This window comes from Ictalurus punctatus, chromosome 2, assembly GCF_001660625.3.
Source record: "Ictalurus punctatus breed USDA103 chromosome 2, Coco_2.0, whole genome shotgun sequence".
Taxonomy (NCBI): Eukaryota; Metazoa; Chordata; class Actinopteri; order Siluriformes; family Ictaluridae; genus Ictalurus; species Ictalurus punctatus.
Window position 1 is genome coordinate 28,285,167 of NC_030417.2, and position 21,261 is coordinate 28,306,427.

A 21,261-nucleotide genomic window follows, 5' to 3' on the forward strand; every position below is an offset into this window, starting at 1 on the left:
ACAGGTCCAAATAGGGTGAAAAAGCATAAAACAGCATAGGAATTCTAATCTCAAGCTTCACTGAATTATCAAGCAAACATAAATACATATTATATAGTTCATAATACTCATTTACTGTACATTACACACAACAAATGGGAGCTATAAATCAAATGTGCTTTTCAGAAAGGCAGTGCAGTTGCCTGAACATATGTAAGGGTGGGTCTTTGAGTTTTATAAGAGGAAAGGATTCACAACACACAATATTTTTTTTCACAACACGGTTTTGTAAACACCACAATATAAGAACACATAATAACAAAGCTCAGACTTCTGTCTTAATACTGCCTTGATATTTAGTGTGACCCAATATTGTACAAACTGACCACAAATAACAAAACTGTACCAAACTGGAAACACTCTAGAGCCTATATAGGCCTATATTTCTTTATGCAAACATAAAAAAAACCATACACACTTGAAATTATTTTATTCCATCAGGAAAGCTTGTAAAATTATACTGCTGAGTCAACAACTGAGATTTAAATGTACATGATTACAGAATGGGAAAACAAAGTGCATTTGCAGTACTGTTGCCCAAGACAATGTCAAAACAGTTTAAGCACAGGATTAAATATAAGTCATATGTTTTACCTTTCATGAAATAGTACAGTAGTAGAGAGCTTTGTTATTCTGGCCATACACGGGTAAATAATAGAACAAAATAGCATTCTCCAAGGCCTTGGTACAATATATTATAGAAATCTGACAACAGTGTGTGCAAGATAATCACCAGACAAAATGTACTGCAAACAGACAAGATACAGAACAATGAATGCACACTGTTCAATAAGTGTCAATGCAACACAATAAATACAATGCAGCAGAACAGTTTTAACACAATAGAGTCAGTGTTAGACGTACAGTACATACTGGAAAAAGCAACCTGGTGACAGAATTTTTGTTCTAGCCACTTATTTCTACCCATCACAACCTCCTCATCCCCTCTGCATGATACGCTTTACATGGTGTCAGTACCTCAGTATCAGTATGTAAACACAATTTGCACCTAAAGCATTTCTAAAGTGCTCTGTGGCTCAAACAAAACAGTCACAAATTCCATTTTCAATCCAGTGTGTAAATCGCTCCATCCTGATGCGTTTTTCTGCATTCAACAGAAATCTATTGAAATCATACAAAAATATTTATATAAAATGTAAACTGTATTTCAACGAAGTAGTGCAACACTGTTATGGTTATGCACCCTGTAGCTGGTCTGTCATGACACTTGAGCATTATTCTCTCTTATTCTTCACTGACTTTTTGCCTGTTTTGGCCATTCATGCAGGAAGAGATTTTCTATTGTTAACTTTCAGAATAAACACCTGCTCTGAGGTCCTCAGAAATCTCCTTAGTTCATGCTATGAGACACTTCCACAAAAATGTGTTGTGAAGGTCAGACTTTGATAGATCCCTGTTCTTTAAATAAAACAGGGTGTTCACTCACACCTGTTTGTCATCCCATTGATTGAAAAGACCTGACTCTAATTTCACCTTCAAATTAACTGCTAATTGTAGAGGTTCACATACTTTTGCCACTCACAGTGATCTTGGATCATTTTCCTTAATAAATAAATATCTAAATATAATATTTTTTATCTCATTTGTTTAATTGGATTCCCGCTGTCTACTTTTAGGACTTCTGTGATATTTATTTATACAGATATATAGAAAATTCTAAAGGGTTCACAAACTTTTAAGCACCTGTGTGTGTGTGTGTGTGTGTGTGTGTGTGTGTGTGTGTGTGTGTGTGTGTGTGTGTGTGTGTGTGTGTGTAGTAGCTGCCTTATAAACAGCTTGGTTGGTGAATGTGTAAAGGTCAGAACTGGTCATCTGGGTTGTTACCTAACATGCCTGAGGAAGGAAGGAAGGAAAAATGTAGGTGACAGGGAGAAGAAACACAATCTGAACTGAGAGTAAACAAACTGAATGATTTCCCCCCCCACTTGTCTATAGTAATAAATAGTATGTCTTAAATATGCCCAGTGTTATTCATCCAACAATGCTCATTGAGTAGGAATCAAATGTACTCACCAATGAAACACACAGTCTGTTTGAGTATACACTCTTGAGTCCACAGCATCTCCAATTAGCCTGTTAGACCTACAGTTATGTAATGTTCACCATCTGCACTGCATCCCTGCAACTGCCAAACAGTACACTTCTTCTGGTTTACACACTCACAAACACAGCACTGCATAAGGATGGATCTCCATTCCCAGACATTCCCAAAGATTTGTCCATAATTAGGATATGATGTTCACATGGATTTCCAAACATCTCTTGGCATACTAATGCCATATCTGCATTTAAATGATTCATGACAATGATCGGAATAGATTTTTTTTCCACAAAGGAACATGTGCAAACATGGAGGGAGTCATAATTTCTCTGTATGGCCAAACCGGTAAATAAAACAGCTACTTCTGGTGCAGTTCCATGCCATAACCCTTTCATACATTTTAATGTCATAGATCTGTCTCTGATTATAGATTGCTATATTGTATTTTATGCATTCTTGATCTTAATAACATACAAATAATCTAGGTACATTAAATGCCAGAGGTTATATTCTGTGTGCATACACAACAAACACTACACACGAGCTTACTCTCACATACACACATTCTCATGTGTCCCAGGTGTGCTCGAGTCAAATGTCTTGATTTATACGCTTGTGCCCAGTTCCTTTCTGTTACCTCCCTGGGAGACTGTCACAAATTGTCACGGCCACTGAGTTTTCTATTACACTGCCTCTACATTTGTCATTGCTGTTGTTTAAATCAGCCTCCCATCATGCTCTAAATTAGCTCATTTATCGGCACTGCAGCGCTCCTACACCACTCTACCCCCCCTGATTAGGCTCAGGTTTGCCTCTGCTCACTGCTCAGATACAGGAGAGCGAAACCGTCCACGTAAACTGGAATACAGCACTTTTGGGAAAGCTGTACAGCAGAATTAGAGTTGAAATTTTAGCATAGAGAGATAGTTATACTGATCTTAGATCAATTCTTAACAGAATAGTCAAACAATCTATAGCACTGGTGTTGTAGGTGTGATTACTATGGAGAAGAATATTGATGTGTTTCTCCCTACTGACAAAAGAGTAGAAAAAGTGTTTAGCTGAAATTCACTATAATGGAAGGGCAGTAGTTGTGGAATTTATTTATTTAAACTCTAATTTTGCCCTTTTATGAATTCCTCAGTCAATGTTATATATAAATTACATTCTGATAATAATCCTTCATTAAATGAAACTATTTTGTTTTGGTGGTTATCTGCTACCAACTTAGATGATGTGCTTCATTGGGGAAATAACTGCTAGTTAATTGAGTCAGTTCTGTTCTGTTGAATTAAGCTCATGTTTTCATGTTGATTAATATACATGTTGACAGCCAGTATCTGATCACAAACTGGACTGATTAGGTATATGTTTATTTCACTATGGCATGTATCTATCCATCAACTTGGCCAGAACATGAGAAAAGAACACTTAGCAACGAGTAAGACATCTTTAGGAAGACTGTGTGTTTTGATCACTTTGTTTGTTAAACTGGCTCCAATGTGATTTTTGCAGACAGGTAAGGTTTTAACTATCCATCCATCCATTTTCCAAACCATTTATTCTACACAGGGTCACTGGGGAGCCTGGAGCCTATCCTAGATTACAGGGGTTACAAGGCAAGGGACCCCCTAGATGGGCACAGCCTACAACGCATGTCTTTGGACTGGGGGAGGAAACCTGGAGTAACTGGAGGAAACTCCCAAACCCCAACTCCAGAGGTGCAAGACAAACATGCTAATCAATTTCCATACGACTATTGGAAAATGTATTTGTTTACATTTTAGAGGCGTCAAAATATATTATTAGGAGAAAATGATCAAAACACTTTTTGGTCATTTTTTCCTGTTTTAAAGAATTGAGCTACAGCTACATCTGTTGGGTTTTCCCAGGCCACCACCTGTATGTGAAACATTTATGGATGGAACTAAAGAACCATTCTTTCATTTTGACTTCCACTATTAGTAAGTTATAAGTAAAAAAAAATTCTCAGTGCAGGGAAACATGTCCGTAAATTGTCCTTAATTGCAGATTCAGTGGAATGAGGTTGGGTTGAAAAGACACAGAAACAAAAGGCTAATGCTTAAAACATATTATTCCGTAATTACTGTTAATTATTCAGTAACTCCTGTGACATGAATAGGAAATAGTTCATAGTTACAAGAGTGGGGAAAGTAAGTCTGAATGCACTGACAAATCCTGTGATTTTAAGAAGTTAAAATAGCATCAACCAGCCAATAAATTCAGAACCGTCTGAGAGATCCTTGCTGCTCATAGTGATGTTGTTTTTACTGGCACAGTTATGTAAAGCTTGTAAAGCTTTTAAACTTCATATACTGTATCAGCTAAAGGAATAGGAATGGATACTCTAGATGTTTCAGAGCTTGATGAATGTGTTGTTAGTAAATACAAATAAACAACTTGCAAGATAAGGATAAAAAAATTTACAGTGACAATAATGTAAAGAGCTTTTCCTTTCCTCTGTAATTCAGTCATTCAAAACATAAAACATACCTTTTTACATAATCCTTCCATAAACCATCCAACATTACATTATAGAAGGTTAATACAATGCTTATGAATGTATTATAATGGTCCAGTGTTTGAGTAAGCACATTGTGTGTGTGTAGTCTGGGTCACACCAGTATGTTAACCGACTCGCTTTCTTTTTAGATGCACTGGCTATAATTGGTTGGCTGCCCAGCACCCAGTTTTTCGCTGAATAGCAAATACCACTGACATAATGATAGCGTGTAGTAAACTACAGGAATGCCAACTAGTAAACTAAATTCCATTTGGGCCAGGGTTCCTCTGGCACAGCATACACATACTGCAATGGAAAACCTGCATTGGCCTGCTGAAAACATACACAAGCATGTAAATAAGTACATACTCCAGCAAACATCTCAAACACTGCTCAGAATGTGGACTGCTCGGCCACTGTTGCTAAGCAACAAATTGGTTTCACTGTGAAGGCACACACTTTTTTTTTCCTTTTGTGAAACAGCATAGTGCTTTACTCTAACAGACTAAAGCATCTGCATACCCACCTGCCTTAAACATGACACATTAGCCAATATGTACACTGCCTGACATTAATACTTAACCTCGTTTTACAAGCAGTCTCAGGCTCATTTTACAGCCTATTCTGCACCTCAACAAGTGCTTGAGGGAATTAAGGGTCTGGCTATTTAAGCTGTCTTTCAGTTTGGATTCAGAGATCTGCACGTCACTGGCTTTGCCTCACAGAAGGAAAAAATACAACTCTGCCTCTCCACAAATCTGAGCCGTCCCACCATATTGATCGAAAGAAGCTTTGATTGTGGTTGTCATGGAAAACTGACTGTTAAGCCTCTCTAAGACTGTCTCACAATATTCAATCATTGACATGCAATGCAATGCATACATACATGCCTGCTGATTATGCAAATAAGCCATACTTGGTATTCTTGTTATCCATTTAATGCAGGTTCATGCGCAATTCTAGGAGCGCATTAGGATTTTCTTCACTTGATATATGATTTAGCGCCCCGTCATTATCTGTCAAGACCTGTATATTTAAAGTACAGAATGTCACACACAGTGTGCCATATGCTTCTCTGTTTTAGAAACAAATCAAGGGACCTCCTCTTCTCTGACTCTCACAATCCATATTTCTCTCTAACCTTCTTTGTGTGTGTGTGTGTGTGTGTGTGTGTGTGTGTGTGTTTCATTTCAACACCCATTAATCACTTCTAGTGCCTTTGTCACCATGGAAACTGGACTAGCCAAGTCTTCCCCCATTCCACGGGCTGCAGCTATCTCTCCCAAGTGGGCAGGCTTTATGGCCCTGATGGACGGCTTTGCTGCCCTGTTGGTGTGACATAAACAATACTCCCCTCTTCCAAAACAGTAATCGAGAAGTCCAATCTGGCTTTCCATCACATGAGGCATCCCTAATTCATTCTTTTTTTCCCCCTCGCTCTCTCTCTTTCTCTCTCTCTCGCTATCTCAGGCATATATCATGGGTTACGTAACTATATGCAGTATTAGTCTTTGAATTATAGACTGTCGATTGAGCATTCAAATAAATGTAATTACATGAAATTAATTACATCCTTCTTTGATGCACAATATCAGTGTCATCTGTGTATCAAGACTTGTGTATAGACTCCACTTTCTTGTGATGGAGGACAATAGTTCCCAGCCCTGATCTTTAATACATTCACATGCAGCCTGTTAATTAGCTGATTAATGGGATAGGATGTGTTAAAGCACGAAACACAGCAAAAAATATCAGAACAGTGATACTACAACAGGACCAGGGGTGGAAACTTCCGATATGCATATCATATACTGTCTACATATTTATTCATGATTTCTGCTGATGAGGAATGTGATTTGTTGTTATTATTATAAGTTACTACTATTACAAATGAATATAAGATCACATGACTACAAGGGATTTAAATATTAATTCTTGATTATTTGCAGAATCTAGATCCATGCCACCAAACCTTCTTCTGGCTGCATGGATGTAAGCGTTTTATTTTAACGAGAATACAAATCTCAATTGGGCCACAACTGAATACCACTCACAAGATGTGTGTCAACTGATCTGCCAGCACTCCTGAACCCAATATGGGTACTGTCAGAGTACCGTGTGTGTGTTCGGTATATTTCTCTTTATATATCCAACAGCAATGATGCAAGCAAGCAAGCAAGAAGTGTGCGTCTATGAAAAATTAGTCTCACACTGTCAGTGTCAGCAATGCCCGAGCTTTTTTGCACATACTGCACACACTAAAAGTCACGTCAGAGCAGAGTCTGGAATGCCAAGTGGTCTCTGGAGATTGAAAAGGAAAAGCCTGAGGAAGAAATAAAAGGAAGCCAAGACACCAATACACAACTACCACTCTGATGTTACTAAGTTTGTAAATCAGCTGTCCAAACACACTTGCTCAAAGTATCACCTAATGATATAAGCATCTAATCTGTAACGATATACAGCTGACAATGTATGCTCAGAATGTAAAACAGCAATGATGTAATCCCCTAGGAAACACATATACACTAAAGGAGAGTGGCACTGAACTAGTGAACAGATGTTTCCCATCAGCACAACACTCCAGGAGTTTACAACCCCTCTGGCCAGTTTCAAAAGTGTAACAACCTGACATTTCAACCTCTTATTATCGCTTTAGTGATTGAGAATAATCAATCAAGCTCTGCCTTTTCTCTCTAGCTATCCATTATCCACGACCGACTGGGAGCTGTAGCCTGAGGATGTCAATACAGTAATCAGTATCAAGTCATTATGTGCAAAACCAGCCTCTGGAGTATTGGAGTATTTGTGAATTTATGTGTGTGTTTGTGGTTTCTCCAGACTCACTGTGGTTTTGGTCTCCTTGATTTCCTTCTCCTTGTTCTGTCTCCTGGCCGGTGAGAGGGACCCGGGGCTCTGTGGGGAAAGATAGGAGGCATCGTCAAAACTGCCCTCTGTGTCAAAGCTTTCCTCTGTTTCCATCTCTCAGGTGCTCCCTTCACTCCTTCTCTCTCACTCGTTCTCTTCCACTGTGTCTCCCGCGTGCTGTCTGTCTGCTTGCCTGCGTTGCCGTGGTGAGCAGCGCAGAGTGGGCTGTGTTTTTTTGTGTGTGTGTGTGTGTGTAGGGAGAGGGGCGTGCCAGTGCTGTTGGAGAGTAGGGGGGTTTGTGATAGTGCAACTGCAATGAAGAGAGCAAAAGAGAGAGAGACAGAAAGGTAAAGTGAGTGAGACAGCAAGGCTGAATGAGTAAGTGAGTGGGTGAGTGGAGGTGTGACACACCTACAGTCCTACAGTTAAGAATGTGTGCATGCACACAATAAAAATGAAGGGAGAGTGAGCGTGAGAGAGCTAAAGTTAGAGAGAGGCAGGCAGGCAAAGCACAAGACAGCTGGAAGAGAAATACTATGAAGGGAACCTGACAGAGACCGTGTGACAGAGACAGTGGGTTAGAAAGCATAAATGGGAGCGCAAGGATGGAAAACAGCTTTTATTTACTCAAACCACACCAAACCTCCTTCTTTCTTCAGCATGCCTATGTGTGCTTGACTAAGAGAAGAGGAGAAGGAAGGAAGGGAGGGAATGTGAGGGGAGAAATGGCTGTGTAATAAGCACTGAGAGGCTAATGATTGGAGGTGGGCTGAATACGAGATGCGTGATTGAGACAAGAGAATTGAAAATGAAGAGCTTTCTCTTCCCTTTAATTGTAAAAAAGAGATTTTTTTATCTCTCTGTAAAGGTCAAATGATAGCTGTATTCACAGAGCAGAAGAAGAGTGCATCTGTCTGTGCTGGTGTTTTGTGAAGGCGCGAAAACTAGACTGTGTGCAGGTGCTATATTTACACCCAAACTCCTCAGCATCCATCATCACCCTTGTGTTCAGCTCTTTGTCAGTGTTTACTCTTGCATTTTCCCATGTCCACGATGCTCTCTGAGCAAAACAATGCCCTGTTTTGTGTTCTATTTGGTATAATACTGAAGCAATATTTAAATGATCTTTAACAAATATACACATGCGACTGATCAAAGATGCACACCCACACACACTGACTCACCTGAAGAGCAAAACCACCAAACACTGCACCACGAAAAAGGACTAAACACCAAACAACAATACAGCCTCTCACCTTTCTCTGGAACATGGAGGCAGCGGCCCCACACTGCCCGTCTCTTTCTGTGCCCTGTCGTTTAACAATCCACTCCCACTTTTTTTGTCGGCTTCACACTGCCTTTCGACCTCCTTTCCCCTCTCATCCAAATCTAACACACCTCTTTCCCTGTTATGATTCTCCCGTTCAGTCTCTTCGGAACCTGGCCTCGGATCAGGAGCTAACCACGTGCCAGTGTCCAGGAGCGGAACGCCCATATGGCCTGTACTCCAGCCTTCTTGCTGGCGTACCCACACCCTCATCCCACTGCCAGGCAACCACGTGACCTGCCCAGAGCTTTGCTTGGTCTGATTTCCTCTGCTTCTCAGGCGTTACTGTTAACTGGGCCTTGCAGGTGGCTCCCAAGCCTGCAGCCTAGACATGCTGTCTAAAACTGCCAAACAATGAAGGGTTTGATTGTAAGTGATCTGGCATTGGATTTGAGCCTGGCAGTGAATTCAAAAGATGATTTTAGAGGAAGTAGTAGAAGCCTGCCAGGCAGCTTAAATTTGGCACAGGTGTTTGAACCGTTACAGTGATGTAGACAAGATTCAACTTTCATTTCTTTAACATGTAGCAATGCCATTATCATATTGCTGGCATCTTGTATGAACATCTAGCAATACCAGTGGCAATGCCATCTTGGTGGCATGGCATAGTGGTACCCTGCTGAATATATAAGATTGATGGTGTGTCATTGTAACATCTAGGTGCTGTGTTGATGGTCACCAAGTGTCTGATGCGTATTGTACTCTTTTCTGGCCAGAGCTTTCAGAATCTTGAAGGTTTTTCTTTGAATATACATTATGGGGAAACTTTTGAATACTGTGACAACAACTGAGGAAGATATGGTCATGTGGAAGAAACACTGGGTGTGGTTTTTGAGGTAGCACCAGTCGCACAAAAACAACAGTCTGTAGTTGGTCGTTTGCAATGTCAGTCAAGTGGCCTCTTCTGCTGAAAGTATGCACCATTTAGCTACAAAACATACTCGCTGTCAAAAGCTAGATGTCTGGCTTACAAGACTACAATATTGTTCACATCTTACCATATAGCAGTACCAATGATTTGGCCAATTATATGTTTGAGACGTTGTAATGGTTAAAAGTTTAAGATAATGGTGCAAAATACTCCCAGACCACCTGTATGTTTGGGTATGTAGGCATCTGTATGTAGATGTAAAACAGTCATCCTGCTGAATAAAACATACACTGATGCAGTGTGAGCTCAAGGTGCACTTTTATTCTCCAGACTTTAAGTGTAAAACTCGCAGCCCTATAGTGATTTATCTTGCTCAGTGAAGGACTTGGTAATTAGCTGATAAGCTGAATCAGATGTGAACTGAACTCTGCAGTGCTGTCGTCCTTCAGGAATGGAACCTGACATTCCTGTTTTAAGTAATGCATACGAAGACACCCAGATCAATCCTCTTATAGATCCCATCCCTGACCTGCCCGAGTAGGACTGTACCTGGCTGTTCACTCTGGCTTTCCGCACCATCCTGTCTACCTTCTCCAGTCGCTTCGCAGGAATGTCAGTAGACTGTGATTCATTTACTGAAAGCATACAGACCAGGGGTTTATATCAGTTAGAATGCTCATTGTGTCATTACAATAAATAAATACAAAATTACTGCAATATGCAAAATATTTGGGATTTGGACATTAGTTACGATGCCATTCACACTTCATTTATTCCAATTATAAATGCTAACAACCAAATTTTCAGAGTTACTGCAAAAACAGACACATTCACATATGCATGAAGAATGGCTCCATGAAAACAAATAACATCAGCAACATCAGTATGACAAATGATGTACATCATGATAAATGAGGGAGATAAAGTAAGTGTGGTGTAGAGATGGTTCAGGCCAGCCCATGCAGTCTGCAACTCTACTGGGAGTCACAAGCTTTTTTTCTAATCCCCCTCAGGGATGTCCATTAACAAGTGTAACCTCTGCGTCATCACCACTGACACTGGCTATATCTTCTTTTCCTTTCCCTCCTTACCTCTGTGTATGTTTCTCTGGCCCTGAGCATGTGATTCACTGCCTGGTGTCTTGACACACATGTGTCCAATTCTATGTAACACAGGAGTCTCTAGAAGTTGTCCCTCAGAATGCATCAACCCTTGTGCCGTTTTCATATTATATTCATATTGGTTCTAATTTCATTTTCAAACGCTTGTAAATATTTCAAACACTTGTTACGGTCAAGCTAAAATGACATGAGCATAAGCACTGTAAAATAAATATGATCTGAAATTTTCAGGCTTATTAGGTGGCAATAACGTTTTAGTATGGAAAAATTATTTTAATCAAATGACTCATTGTCCTGAATAGTTTAATGGGCACTGGGGCAAGAACAGCAGCGAGACAGGAATACACATACACAAGACAGGAAATCAGATCATAGAGCCTGCTTACTTTATAACACATGCTTTAATGTATTATGTTGAACAGACACATTAATTTTTTGTGCACTTAAATCCTTGTTTTTAGTATATTGACTGAGATACAGTGAATAGTTGAGCACTTCTGATTCTTCTGTGTGTGCACAAGTTTTGCTGCCCCTTCATTGGCAATGTAGTACAATAGTATACAGTGCTGTGAAAAAGTATTTGCCCCATCCTGATTTCTACTAAATAGTTTTAGATCTTTAAATTAAACACATCATGAAACAAAGGCAACCTGTGTAAACTCACAATACAGTTTTTATTTATGTATTTTTTTTTCTGGATCAAAAAAAGTTATCCAATACCTATCACCAATGTTTAAAACTAACTGCCCCCTTAAACTTAAAATCTGGTTTGGATCATTGCTTTAGATCTTTGTCTGGCTGCATAATCCAGTTGCGCTTGAGTTTCAACTTACTGAATGAAGCCCTTACATTCTCTTTTAGGATTTTCTGGCAGAGAGCAGAATTCATGTTTCCCTCAATTATTGCAAGTTGCCCAGGCCCTGAAGCAGCAAAGCAGCCCCACACCATCACACTTCCACCACCATGCTTGACCATAGGTATGATGTTGTTATTGTGGAATTCTGTGTTTAGTTTACACCAGATGTAATGGGATCCCTGTCTTCCAAACAGTTCCACTTTTGACACATCAGTCCACAGAAAATTCTCGCAAAAGGTTTGAGGATCATCAAGGTGTGTTTGGGCAAAATTCAGATGAGCCTTAATGTTCTTCTGGGTTAGCAGTGGTTTTCACCTCTCCACTCTTCTATGGATGACATTTTTGTCCAGTGTCTTTCTGAAAGTGGAGTCATGAACAGTGACCTTTATTGATGCAAAAGAGGCCTTTAGGTCCTTTGTAGTTGTCCTTTTGTGACTTGCTGGATAAGGCGTTGCTGTGCTCTTGGAGGAATTTTGGAAGGTCAGTCACTTCTGGGAAGGTTCACTGTGCTGAGTTTTTCCATTTGGAGATAACGGCTCTCATTGTGGTTCTTTGGGGTCCCAGAGCCTTTGAAATAGCTTTGTAACCCTTCCCAGACTGATGTATTTCAATCACCTTCTTCCTCAACATTTCTGGAATTTCTTTCATCTTTGGCATAGTGTGTTACTGGGTAAGGCATTTTAACCAACTTCGTGCTGTTGGGAAAGTTCTATTTAAGTGTTGATTTGATTGAACAGGGTTTGCAGTAATCAGGCCTGGTTGTGTCTAGTCCAGATGAACCCCATTATGAATGCAGTTTCAAAGATTTGTGGAATTAGTCACTATGGGGGCAAATACATTTTCACACAGGCCCAGTTGGTATTGGATAACGTTTTTGCTTCAATAAATAACTATCATTTAAAAGTTGTACTTTGTGTTTACTCCAGTTGCCTTTATTTTATCTTAGATTTTGTCTTAGTTTCTGAAACAATTCTGTATGAGATATACACAAAAACAGAAGAAATCAAATACTTTTTCACAGCACCGTAGCTTTACTTAAAAGCAGTGTTCACAGGGCTACATGACCTCTATATAAGCCATTTATATATATGACAACTGGCATTTAGTTATTATAAAGTCTCATTTTGAAAGGCATCAGCTGTCTTTGTCAATTTTGATGTTAATTTGACACAAGGCCTGAGCTAAATAAGACAGATGTACATTTACATCAACTGTGCTATAACACTTTCCAGACTAATATACTTTTAAAAATCAAACAAATTGCCCTTTTTTTCTTTTTTTTTTTCTTTTCTTTTTTTTTTTAGCTTTATTTGGCTATAGCTTTTTAGCTGCCTTTTGCCTTTTATAAGGAGAAGGAACAAAAGTGAGCACTTCCAGATGATTATCTGTAGTTTTTCCGGTATTTGTGATAATCAAGACATTAAACAGATATAGCATTGGGAACAAAGTGAGACTCTTAGTAATGCAACTTAAACAGCTTGACATCACCTGAGGTTTTGTGTGTGTAGTTAGTCTTTGTAGCTAAAGTAGACGGCATTTCCCACGTTGTTTCTGAAAAATATATATGGCAAACATCATTAGCAGAGATGATTTATTTAATTACATTGGTCATTATATTTTTATGTGGAAACAAAATTCAAAACATTGCACAATGGCTTGTCTGGCTTTGTGCATAATGACTATGCAATTTTGGGTACAAAATACAGGGCAGGTCAGTACAAATAGGTTCAATTAGTAGGCACAATGTAATTAACCAAATTCCAAGTCTCTTCAGGAATGGTGTATGTGTGCACAAATTACTACGTCCATGAAATGTATTCAACGCCAAAGCCTGAATTTAAACCGAGAGTGTGAAAAGATTTTGATACTTAGCCTGTGCTATGAGCAGAACATACTGTACATTCTCTTATTTTGTGTTCATATTGCATTTTTGTACAATTTTTCCTTGCATCTCACAATGCTGTTATATTTTTATGGGAAATGTGTTGGAGAAAAGTTTTGTTTCAGTTTGACTGTCTCAATAGAAGTCTGAGTTCACAGAAATAGCACAAGGAAATACCTAAATTCTAACCCTTACTAATGCTGTAATTGTTGTTAAAACAATTATTCTTTGTAAATTGCCCACAGTACGGCACTTTTTGTGTGCTTAATTTATCCCCTTGCACACATAAATTAACACACATTATTTGGGATCTTAGTAAATCTGGGCCTAGGAGTACAATAGTACTCTACCAAGTGTAATGCTTCTTTTGCATTGCAAGGCCTACAAATTATAACGGCAATTTTTTTTGCTCGGTTGCTCCAATAATGTTTGCTGTGAAGTGAGTTTGATTTTTCTTTTTTTTGCACATGCACATGCAAAATAGCACAGTTGTGTCCAAAGCAGTGAGTGAGAAGCCAGTTTTCTCAGGAAAAAAAAAAAAGATTTTGCAAGCATTATTTCGTAATCAGTCTCAAATAGTATTCTCGGTATAGAGTGACCATTTGGCAGCCACTCCTGTAAATATTATTATAGGAATAATTATCTGGAAGAGGCACGTCAGGGTTAGTCTAAGTAAGCTGATAATGAATTGAGGGCTGTAATTTTTGACACGAAGAAAAAGTTATTATTCATTTTGATTGCTGGCTGTAAAAATGAACAAACTGTGCAGACTGTCTGTTTAGAGCTGGCAATAATGACTGATGCGCTATATTCTGTGAAGAAAAGCTGAGGACACAAACTGTTTTTACAAAGTAAAAGCAGCAGCACATGGTAATAATGCATAAACCTGCCAGAGTTCACAGGAGATGTGTAGTGCCAAGCCAGTGCCAGAAGTGTGGCAAATACCCTGAATGCCAGCTCAGAGCAGAAAGTACAATACAGAATAGCTCTGACTCAAGAACTGTTTATCTCCTCAAAACACATAAGTCTTAAATAGCATTGCAAAGACACAGCCTGATACAAGATCTGCAGTCCTGCTCACCCGATTCTTATCTCCTCTCTCTCTCTCTCTCTCTCTCTCTCTCTCTCTCTCTCTCTCTCTCTCTCTCTCTCTCTCTCTCTCTGGCCTTTATCCAAAACTCTGCAAACACAGGCTGCCCCATGGGGGTGCTGCCAAGGCTCTGCTCTCTAACTGCTGATAATGATTGGTATTAAACAGAGCTGCCTTCAGCATACACTTATATTAGCGTTCTGTTGAAAACAAATGGCTATTACAGCATTATGCAAGCCAGTCATCATCCAAATAGAAAAATGAGAAGGTTATAAGCTCAGAGTTTCTGTCCATGTTGGTGGCTGTGTCAGTATAAATCAGATAGATCCGTTCGATATAAGCACCATGTTTCAGTTTTCAGATAAATGGTTTGCGGAAATGATGAAAAATGTTAATGGCACATCACAGCCCACGGCTCTTTACACAGTTGGCACGGCATCTATGCTTACACAACATAATACAAGAAATGCCTGCACTCATAAAAATTTGCATTTTTTTTATTAGGTGTGTATGCTTGCTTATAGTAGCTTTAGGAAATATGCATAAGAAATGTAGAAGATGAGAGATTAGTTGCTTGGTGTTTGGCTCTGGTCACTAATGAGGCGAAACAATGAGCAAGTAAATTTGTTTTAAAATGCCAGAATAGACAATGAAGCCTAAGCTTTTTGGCATGGTTTCGTATCATGTAGCTGTGTTGTATAATGTGCAAGAAAACTATATCTAATGTATTTCTATGAAGCAAGATATAAACTACAGAGAATCTGCACTTTCTCTACCATGTTGCCAACTAACTGACTTTGTTGTTAGACGTGGCCACTTTGAGTGCTTATGTGAGCGTATGTTTGTGACCAAACAAATCACTGATCACCATTGTTCTGAAAAAAGCAATGACTTATCACTATTGTTCCCAATGACCAATCACTGATCACCATTGTTCGCAACAACCAATCACTGATCAAAATCTTTCCCAAAAACCAATCCATGATCTCTGTTGTTCCCAACAGCCAACTGCTAATCACCACTGTTTCAAATAACTAATCCGTGATCCCCATTGTTCCCAATGACAAATCCATTATCATTATATTTCTCAGTGATTAATCACTGATCACAATTGTTGGTCCCACCTGCACACTTCCTCATTTTAAACTTACTTCTTGACTATTTTTACATACATAACCATTTTGTTCGTGTTTATTTCCTACCTACTCACTACCAATGCTACTTTTTGTTTGTTTTCTTGATAGAAATTATAGCATTTTGTAAATACATACATAGTTACTTTGATAAGATTTTGTAAATAGGTAAATAGTTTTGTGGTGCCATGTCTGGATGACTTCTTTCTATAAGAACCAAAGTAATAATCTCTCGTTTTCTATTCTGAACAAAACTCTACTCTATTCTTGTACTCAGAAAAATTTTCCAACTTCTTGTAACATGTTTTAATATACAAATGATCATGACAAATCAATGAATATACAAATCTGCCAGCTTGTAGCAACTTTTTAAGCATGCATTAGCTATTTTCCTCTGAAGGGAGTTGGCAACATTATTTCTGCGCATATTGAGGCGTCCCTTGTTAAGAAAGCAAACTTTCCCGCCATCCATCATATATATTTATAATGTGGGAGAAAGAAAGTAGTAAACCTACCTTTACTGCTTGAATTAATGTAGTACTTGCACTCCTCTGCTGACCTGTAGCAATTCCAATCCACAGGTAAAATAACTTTGTCTCGCTCTGGTCTATAGTGGGAATGGAGTTCCCAGACACCTAACTCACAATAAAAAAAAAATCAGTCAGAAAACATGAAACTGGCTAAGGAAGCTTTTATTAAATTCATTAATTTAAAAAAAAACCCCTCCCAGTTATTTATTTTCAATTGGGTTCCTTATATTGTATTTTTATTAACTCTCTTTCCCTGTGCCTACCAAGTGAGATAAGGAGGAAAGAATATTATTTAAAAATGAACACGTTTCAATTACCAATGAGCCCACAGCATTATGGCCATGCTGCAAGCAGAATTAGTAATATATCGACTGTTCTGATGAATCACGTTGCCATATGATGTGGTGACACAGATTCAGATTGACTAATCGCATGTTTATCAGCTATCCAATAATACAATTAAAATAATGTCCACCCATCACAGTAAAGAGCCACAATTGCTTCCTTGCTTAAAACATATACAATATACTCAGCTGTTTTAAACAAGCATACAAACCCTGATTTGATGTGTGATTTATTCATACAATGGTGCTTGAAAGTTTGTGAACCCTTTAGAATTTTCTATATTTCTGCAAAAAATATGACCTAAAACATCATCAGATTTTCACACAAGTACTAAAGTAGATAAATAAAATCCAATTAAACAAATGAGACAAAAATATTACACTTGGTCATTTATTTATTGAGGAAAATGATCCAATATTGAATGTCTGTGAATGGCAAAAATATGTGAACCTTTGCTTTCAGTATCTGGTGTGATCTGCTTGTGCAGCAATAATTGCAACTAAATGTTTCCAGTAAGTGATGATCAGTCCTGATGATCAGTCCTGCACATCAGCGTGGAGGAATTTTAGCCCATTCCTCAGTACAGGACAGGTTTCCTCACATGCATTGCTTGCTTCAGGTCCTTCCACATCATTTCTATTGGATTAAGGTCAGGACTTTGACTTGGCCATTCCAAAACATTAACTTTATTCTTCTTTAACCATTCTTTGGTAGAACAACCTGTGTGCTTAGGGTTGTTGTCATGCTGCATGATCCACTTTCTCTTGAGATTCAGTTCATGAACAGACGTCCTGATATTTTTCTTTAGAATTCACTGGTATAATTCAGAATTCATTGTTCCATCAATGATGGCAAGTCGTTCTGGTCCAGATGCAGCAAAACAGGCTCAAACCATGATACAACCTCCACCATGTTTCACAGATGGGATAAGGTTCTTATGCTGGAATGCCATGTTTTCCTTTCTCCAAACATAATGCTTCTCATTTAAATAAAAGTTTTATTTTGGTCTCATACATCCACAAAACATTTTTCTAATAGACGTCTGGCTTGTCCATGTGAATTTTGCAAATTGCAGAAGGGCAGCAATGTATTTTTCTTGAGAGCAGTGGCTTTCTCCTTGCAACTCTGTCATACACTCCATTGTTGTTCTGATGGTGGACTCATGAACATTAACATCAGCCAATGTGAGAGAGGTCTTTAGTTGCTTAGATGTTACCCTGGGTTCCTTTGTGACCTCGCAGACTATTACATATCTTGATCTTGGAGTGATCTTTGTAGTTTGAACACTCCTGGGGAAGGTAACAATAGTCTTGAATTTCCACCCATCTGTCTGATTGTGGATTGGTGGAGTCCAAACTCTTTAGAGATGGTTTTGTAACCTTTGTCAGCCTAAAGAGCATCAACAACTCCTTTTCTGAGGTCCTCAGAAATCTCCTTTGATCATGCCATGACTCACTTCCACAAACGTGTGTTGCGAAGATCAGTCTTTGATAGATCCCTGTTGTTTAAATAAAACAAGACACTCACTCACACCTGATTGTCATCCCATTGATTGAAAACACTTGACTTTAATTTCACCTTCAAATTAACTGCTAATCCTAGAGGTTCACATACTTTTGCCTCTCACAGATATTTAATACTGGATCATTTTCCTCAATGAATAAATGACCAAGTATAATGTTTTGTCCCATTTGTTTAACTGGGTTCTCTTTGTCTAATTTTATGAATGTGAAAATCTGATGATGAGGTGATATTTATGCAGAGATACAATTTTCAAGCACCACTGCATGTTTGCTTTGTTTACATGTATGTGTAATTATATTATGTCTAGTGGGGTGTCTTGCCCCATAAGCCATGTAAACATGCTGTATGAGATACTGAGCTTTCTACCCAGACATCCTTAGCTAGAGTTAAGACCCTTATCAGTTATGTATAATATACTGTATCTGTGAAGTATGAACAGGTATAGCTTGCATCATAAAACACAACATTATATTACCCATTATATTACCTGTCAGAAACAAAACTAACGTCTTTTCACAGCTTATCAACCACCTCCAGACTCAGACTGAGAGGAAATACGAATATAAACAAGAAGGAAAGGACAATGGAGATAATAGAAGATGAGAGAGAAAGAGAACAGAGACACTGAAAAATGCTAAAGAGTATATAACAACGCAGAATGCTTTTTAAAATCAGATGGAAATCACCTAAAAATGCATTTTCCTTGTTGTCTTGAAGAACCACTGAATACCAAGAGCAAACATCCCAAGAGATTCTTTTATATATATTAATAGTATAATCCGTAACTAAATAAGCTAATAGTAGGATTGCTGCTGTAGTTTAATGTAATTTATTTAAAACTACCCTGCATATTTTTGTTATTATCATTATCACAGTCAATCTGACTTTGGGTCAGATTTAACAAGCGTTTTTTAAATACATATGTGCAGGGGCCTGGTTTTCCTGAACTGAAATATGTTTCTCTCTTCCATGCATCTTAATCACAAGTTTGAAAAAATGTTTATGTGAAAAGAGAGAAAAATGCATTTAAAATGCAATTGTAAATATTACAAAATGATTTGTTTAGGTTTATGACCATTTCTTGATGGTAATCCAATAACTTGACCAAAGCAAACCATACACTGTGTGAGGAAATCACACTTCGCTACTGTAGCAAGGATTTAGTCATCTTTATGTGGACTTTATGACTGTTTTTACCACTGTGTTTGTTAATCCGGCTCCTTACCTAACATGATTCTTGCAAACAGATAGCCTAGGCATAACTAAAGAGTAAGTGAAAACATTTCTACATCATTTTGCTGTTTATTATTTCTGAAATTTGAGAGATTTAACGTATGCTATAAGCATGTTTTGGCTGTTTGACAGAATTCAGCCACAGCAATATCTGACACAATTTCCCAGACTTCCATGCATATGTCATAAAGCATCTCAAATTCTTCATATATTATCAAGCTCTAGAAAGAATTACAGCTTCACACAGTATAAGGGTAGTGAGCTAGCCAGCTATCTTTAAATCCCCATATGATAAATTCAGTTGTTTTAATGGTAGAAAAACTGGACCGTTGACGATTGAAAAAATGTTGCCTGGCCTCTATCCAATCTTCAGTTGTTCAGCATTGGTGAGCCTATACCCACTGTATCCTAAGATTCCTGTTCTTGGCTGACTGAGATTCTTTTCTGCACACCATGGTTGTAAAAAGTGACTATTTGAGTTACTGTAGACTTCTTGTTAACTTGAGCCAGTCTGGCCATTCTCTTCTGACCTCTGTCAGAACTACAGGTCTACACATCTTTGATGTGGAACATAAAAGAGATTCCACACTGCATCACTCCTTCACTCTACCTCCATCTCTTCCTCGATCTGTCTCTCCGTTTAGGTTTAGTGAAAGATCTGACACATGCTGTGATGGTGGAATAAAGGCCCTTTTATCCAGGAGAGGACTATTCTGCACTGTACTAATTTTTCATTCCACTGTATTAGCAAACATCCACTAAGTCATTTGGGTATACTGCTGGCCTGAGACTCATTCCTGTCACCCTTGTTAGGAAAAGCGCATAAGCGGGGGGGTGTATGGGGGATGTTATGGGGGACGTGTGCCATTGGTGGCTGATGTCAAGAAAGTAATGCGGTAATGATATCTTCAAACAAAGGATGTGTCAATCAGATATTCATTTCCTTTTAACCCAAAACAGACCTTTTTTGGTAGGTTTGAAAGTGAGGTTTTTAAAATTCAGACCCTAATTGTTAATAGATAAACTGGATAATATTCCCTGCTGAAAAAACAATAGAAAACCTCATAGAATTTAATGGTTATAATGGGATTTATATTGGTTTTAATGGAAACTGTAATGTGGGTATTTACTGGTAATTTGCTGCTTTCTATTGGTGGAATGTTATATCTAGTGGATACCATTAAGGACCTACGTCTTTAAAATGTCCTACTATGTAATGGAAACCATTTGGTAATGGTTTTACTTGTTAACAACTTATGGTTTGTAATGGTATTTGTAGTGGAAACCATTAGCATTTCTGTGATGTTTTTTTTTTCCCAGCAGGGTTAGTGCTTAATGACGGTCTAGAATAGTACATAAGTATGGAATTTAAGACACAATGCCAGTTTGTTTAGTTGAGGTGGATGAATGAGGAAATGTTTATACTTTGTCTATATTTTTATGGTTGAATTACCTGTCAGGATAGCAAAAAAGTTGGTTCAATTTAAACCCGGCATGTCTGAATGTGACTTCCAGAAACTTTTCAAAATATTAGCGCATAATAATAATAATAAATCAGTAGAGTGAACAGAATGCAGTTTGATTATGGACTCACTTTTGAGTAAAGTGGCTAATTGAATGTATGCATTTGTTAAAGATTATATAAAATTGTTACCCACACTCAGATTGCAAGTGTGGGTATTGCAATTACACAACCGGTGCAAGATCAGTGTTTTGAGAAGAACAAAACAAATCCTACAAGCTGCTTTACAAATTATTTTGTTTATTGCTAAATTGATAATAAATGCTAAATTGGTAGATTACTGGTGTTAAAAAAGATGGCCTTTTGTGTGTGTGCAGTTTCAACAAATGATTTT

At 38.2% G+C, this 21,261-nt stretch overlaps 1 protein-coding gene across 5 annotated transcripts in view; it reads right to left on the reverse strand.

The window, feature by feature from the left end:
* The window catches only part of gas7a (growth arrest-specific 7a), a 44,649-nt gene that overhangs the window by 19,451 nt on the left and 3,937 nt on the right, over window positions 1-21,261 (reverse strand). For 2 of the 5 annotated variants that reach the window (XM_017461555.3, XM_053674961.1), the window contains exons 2-5: window positions 16,289-16,408; window positions 13,157-13,219; window positions 10,241-10,326; window positions 7,473-7,541 (exon numbers count right to left, since the gene is read on the reverse strand). In XM_017461555.3, the coding sequence (XP_017317044.2) occupies window positions 7,473-7,541; window positions 10,241-10,326; window positions 13,157-13,205 (204 nt within the window). In that variant the 5' untranslated portion in view covers window positions 13,206-13,219; window positions 16,289-16,408. Of the gene's footprint in view, window positions 1-7,472; window positions 8,016-8,749; window positions 9,055-10,240; window positions 10,327-13,156; window positions 13,220-16,288; window positions 16,413-21,261 lie in introns of those variants that run through there. The other 3 variants (XM_047149646.2, XM_017461583.3, XM_017461566.3) reach the window with 3 other exon arrangements.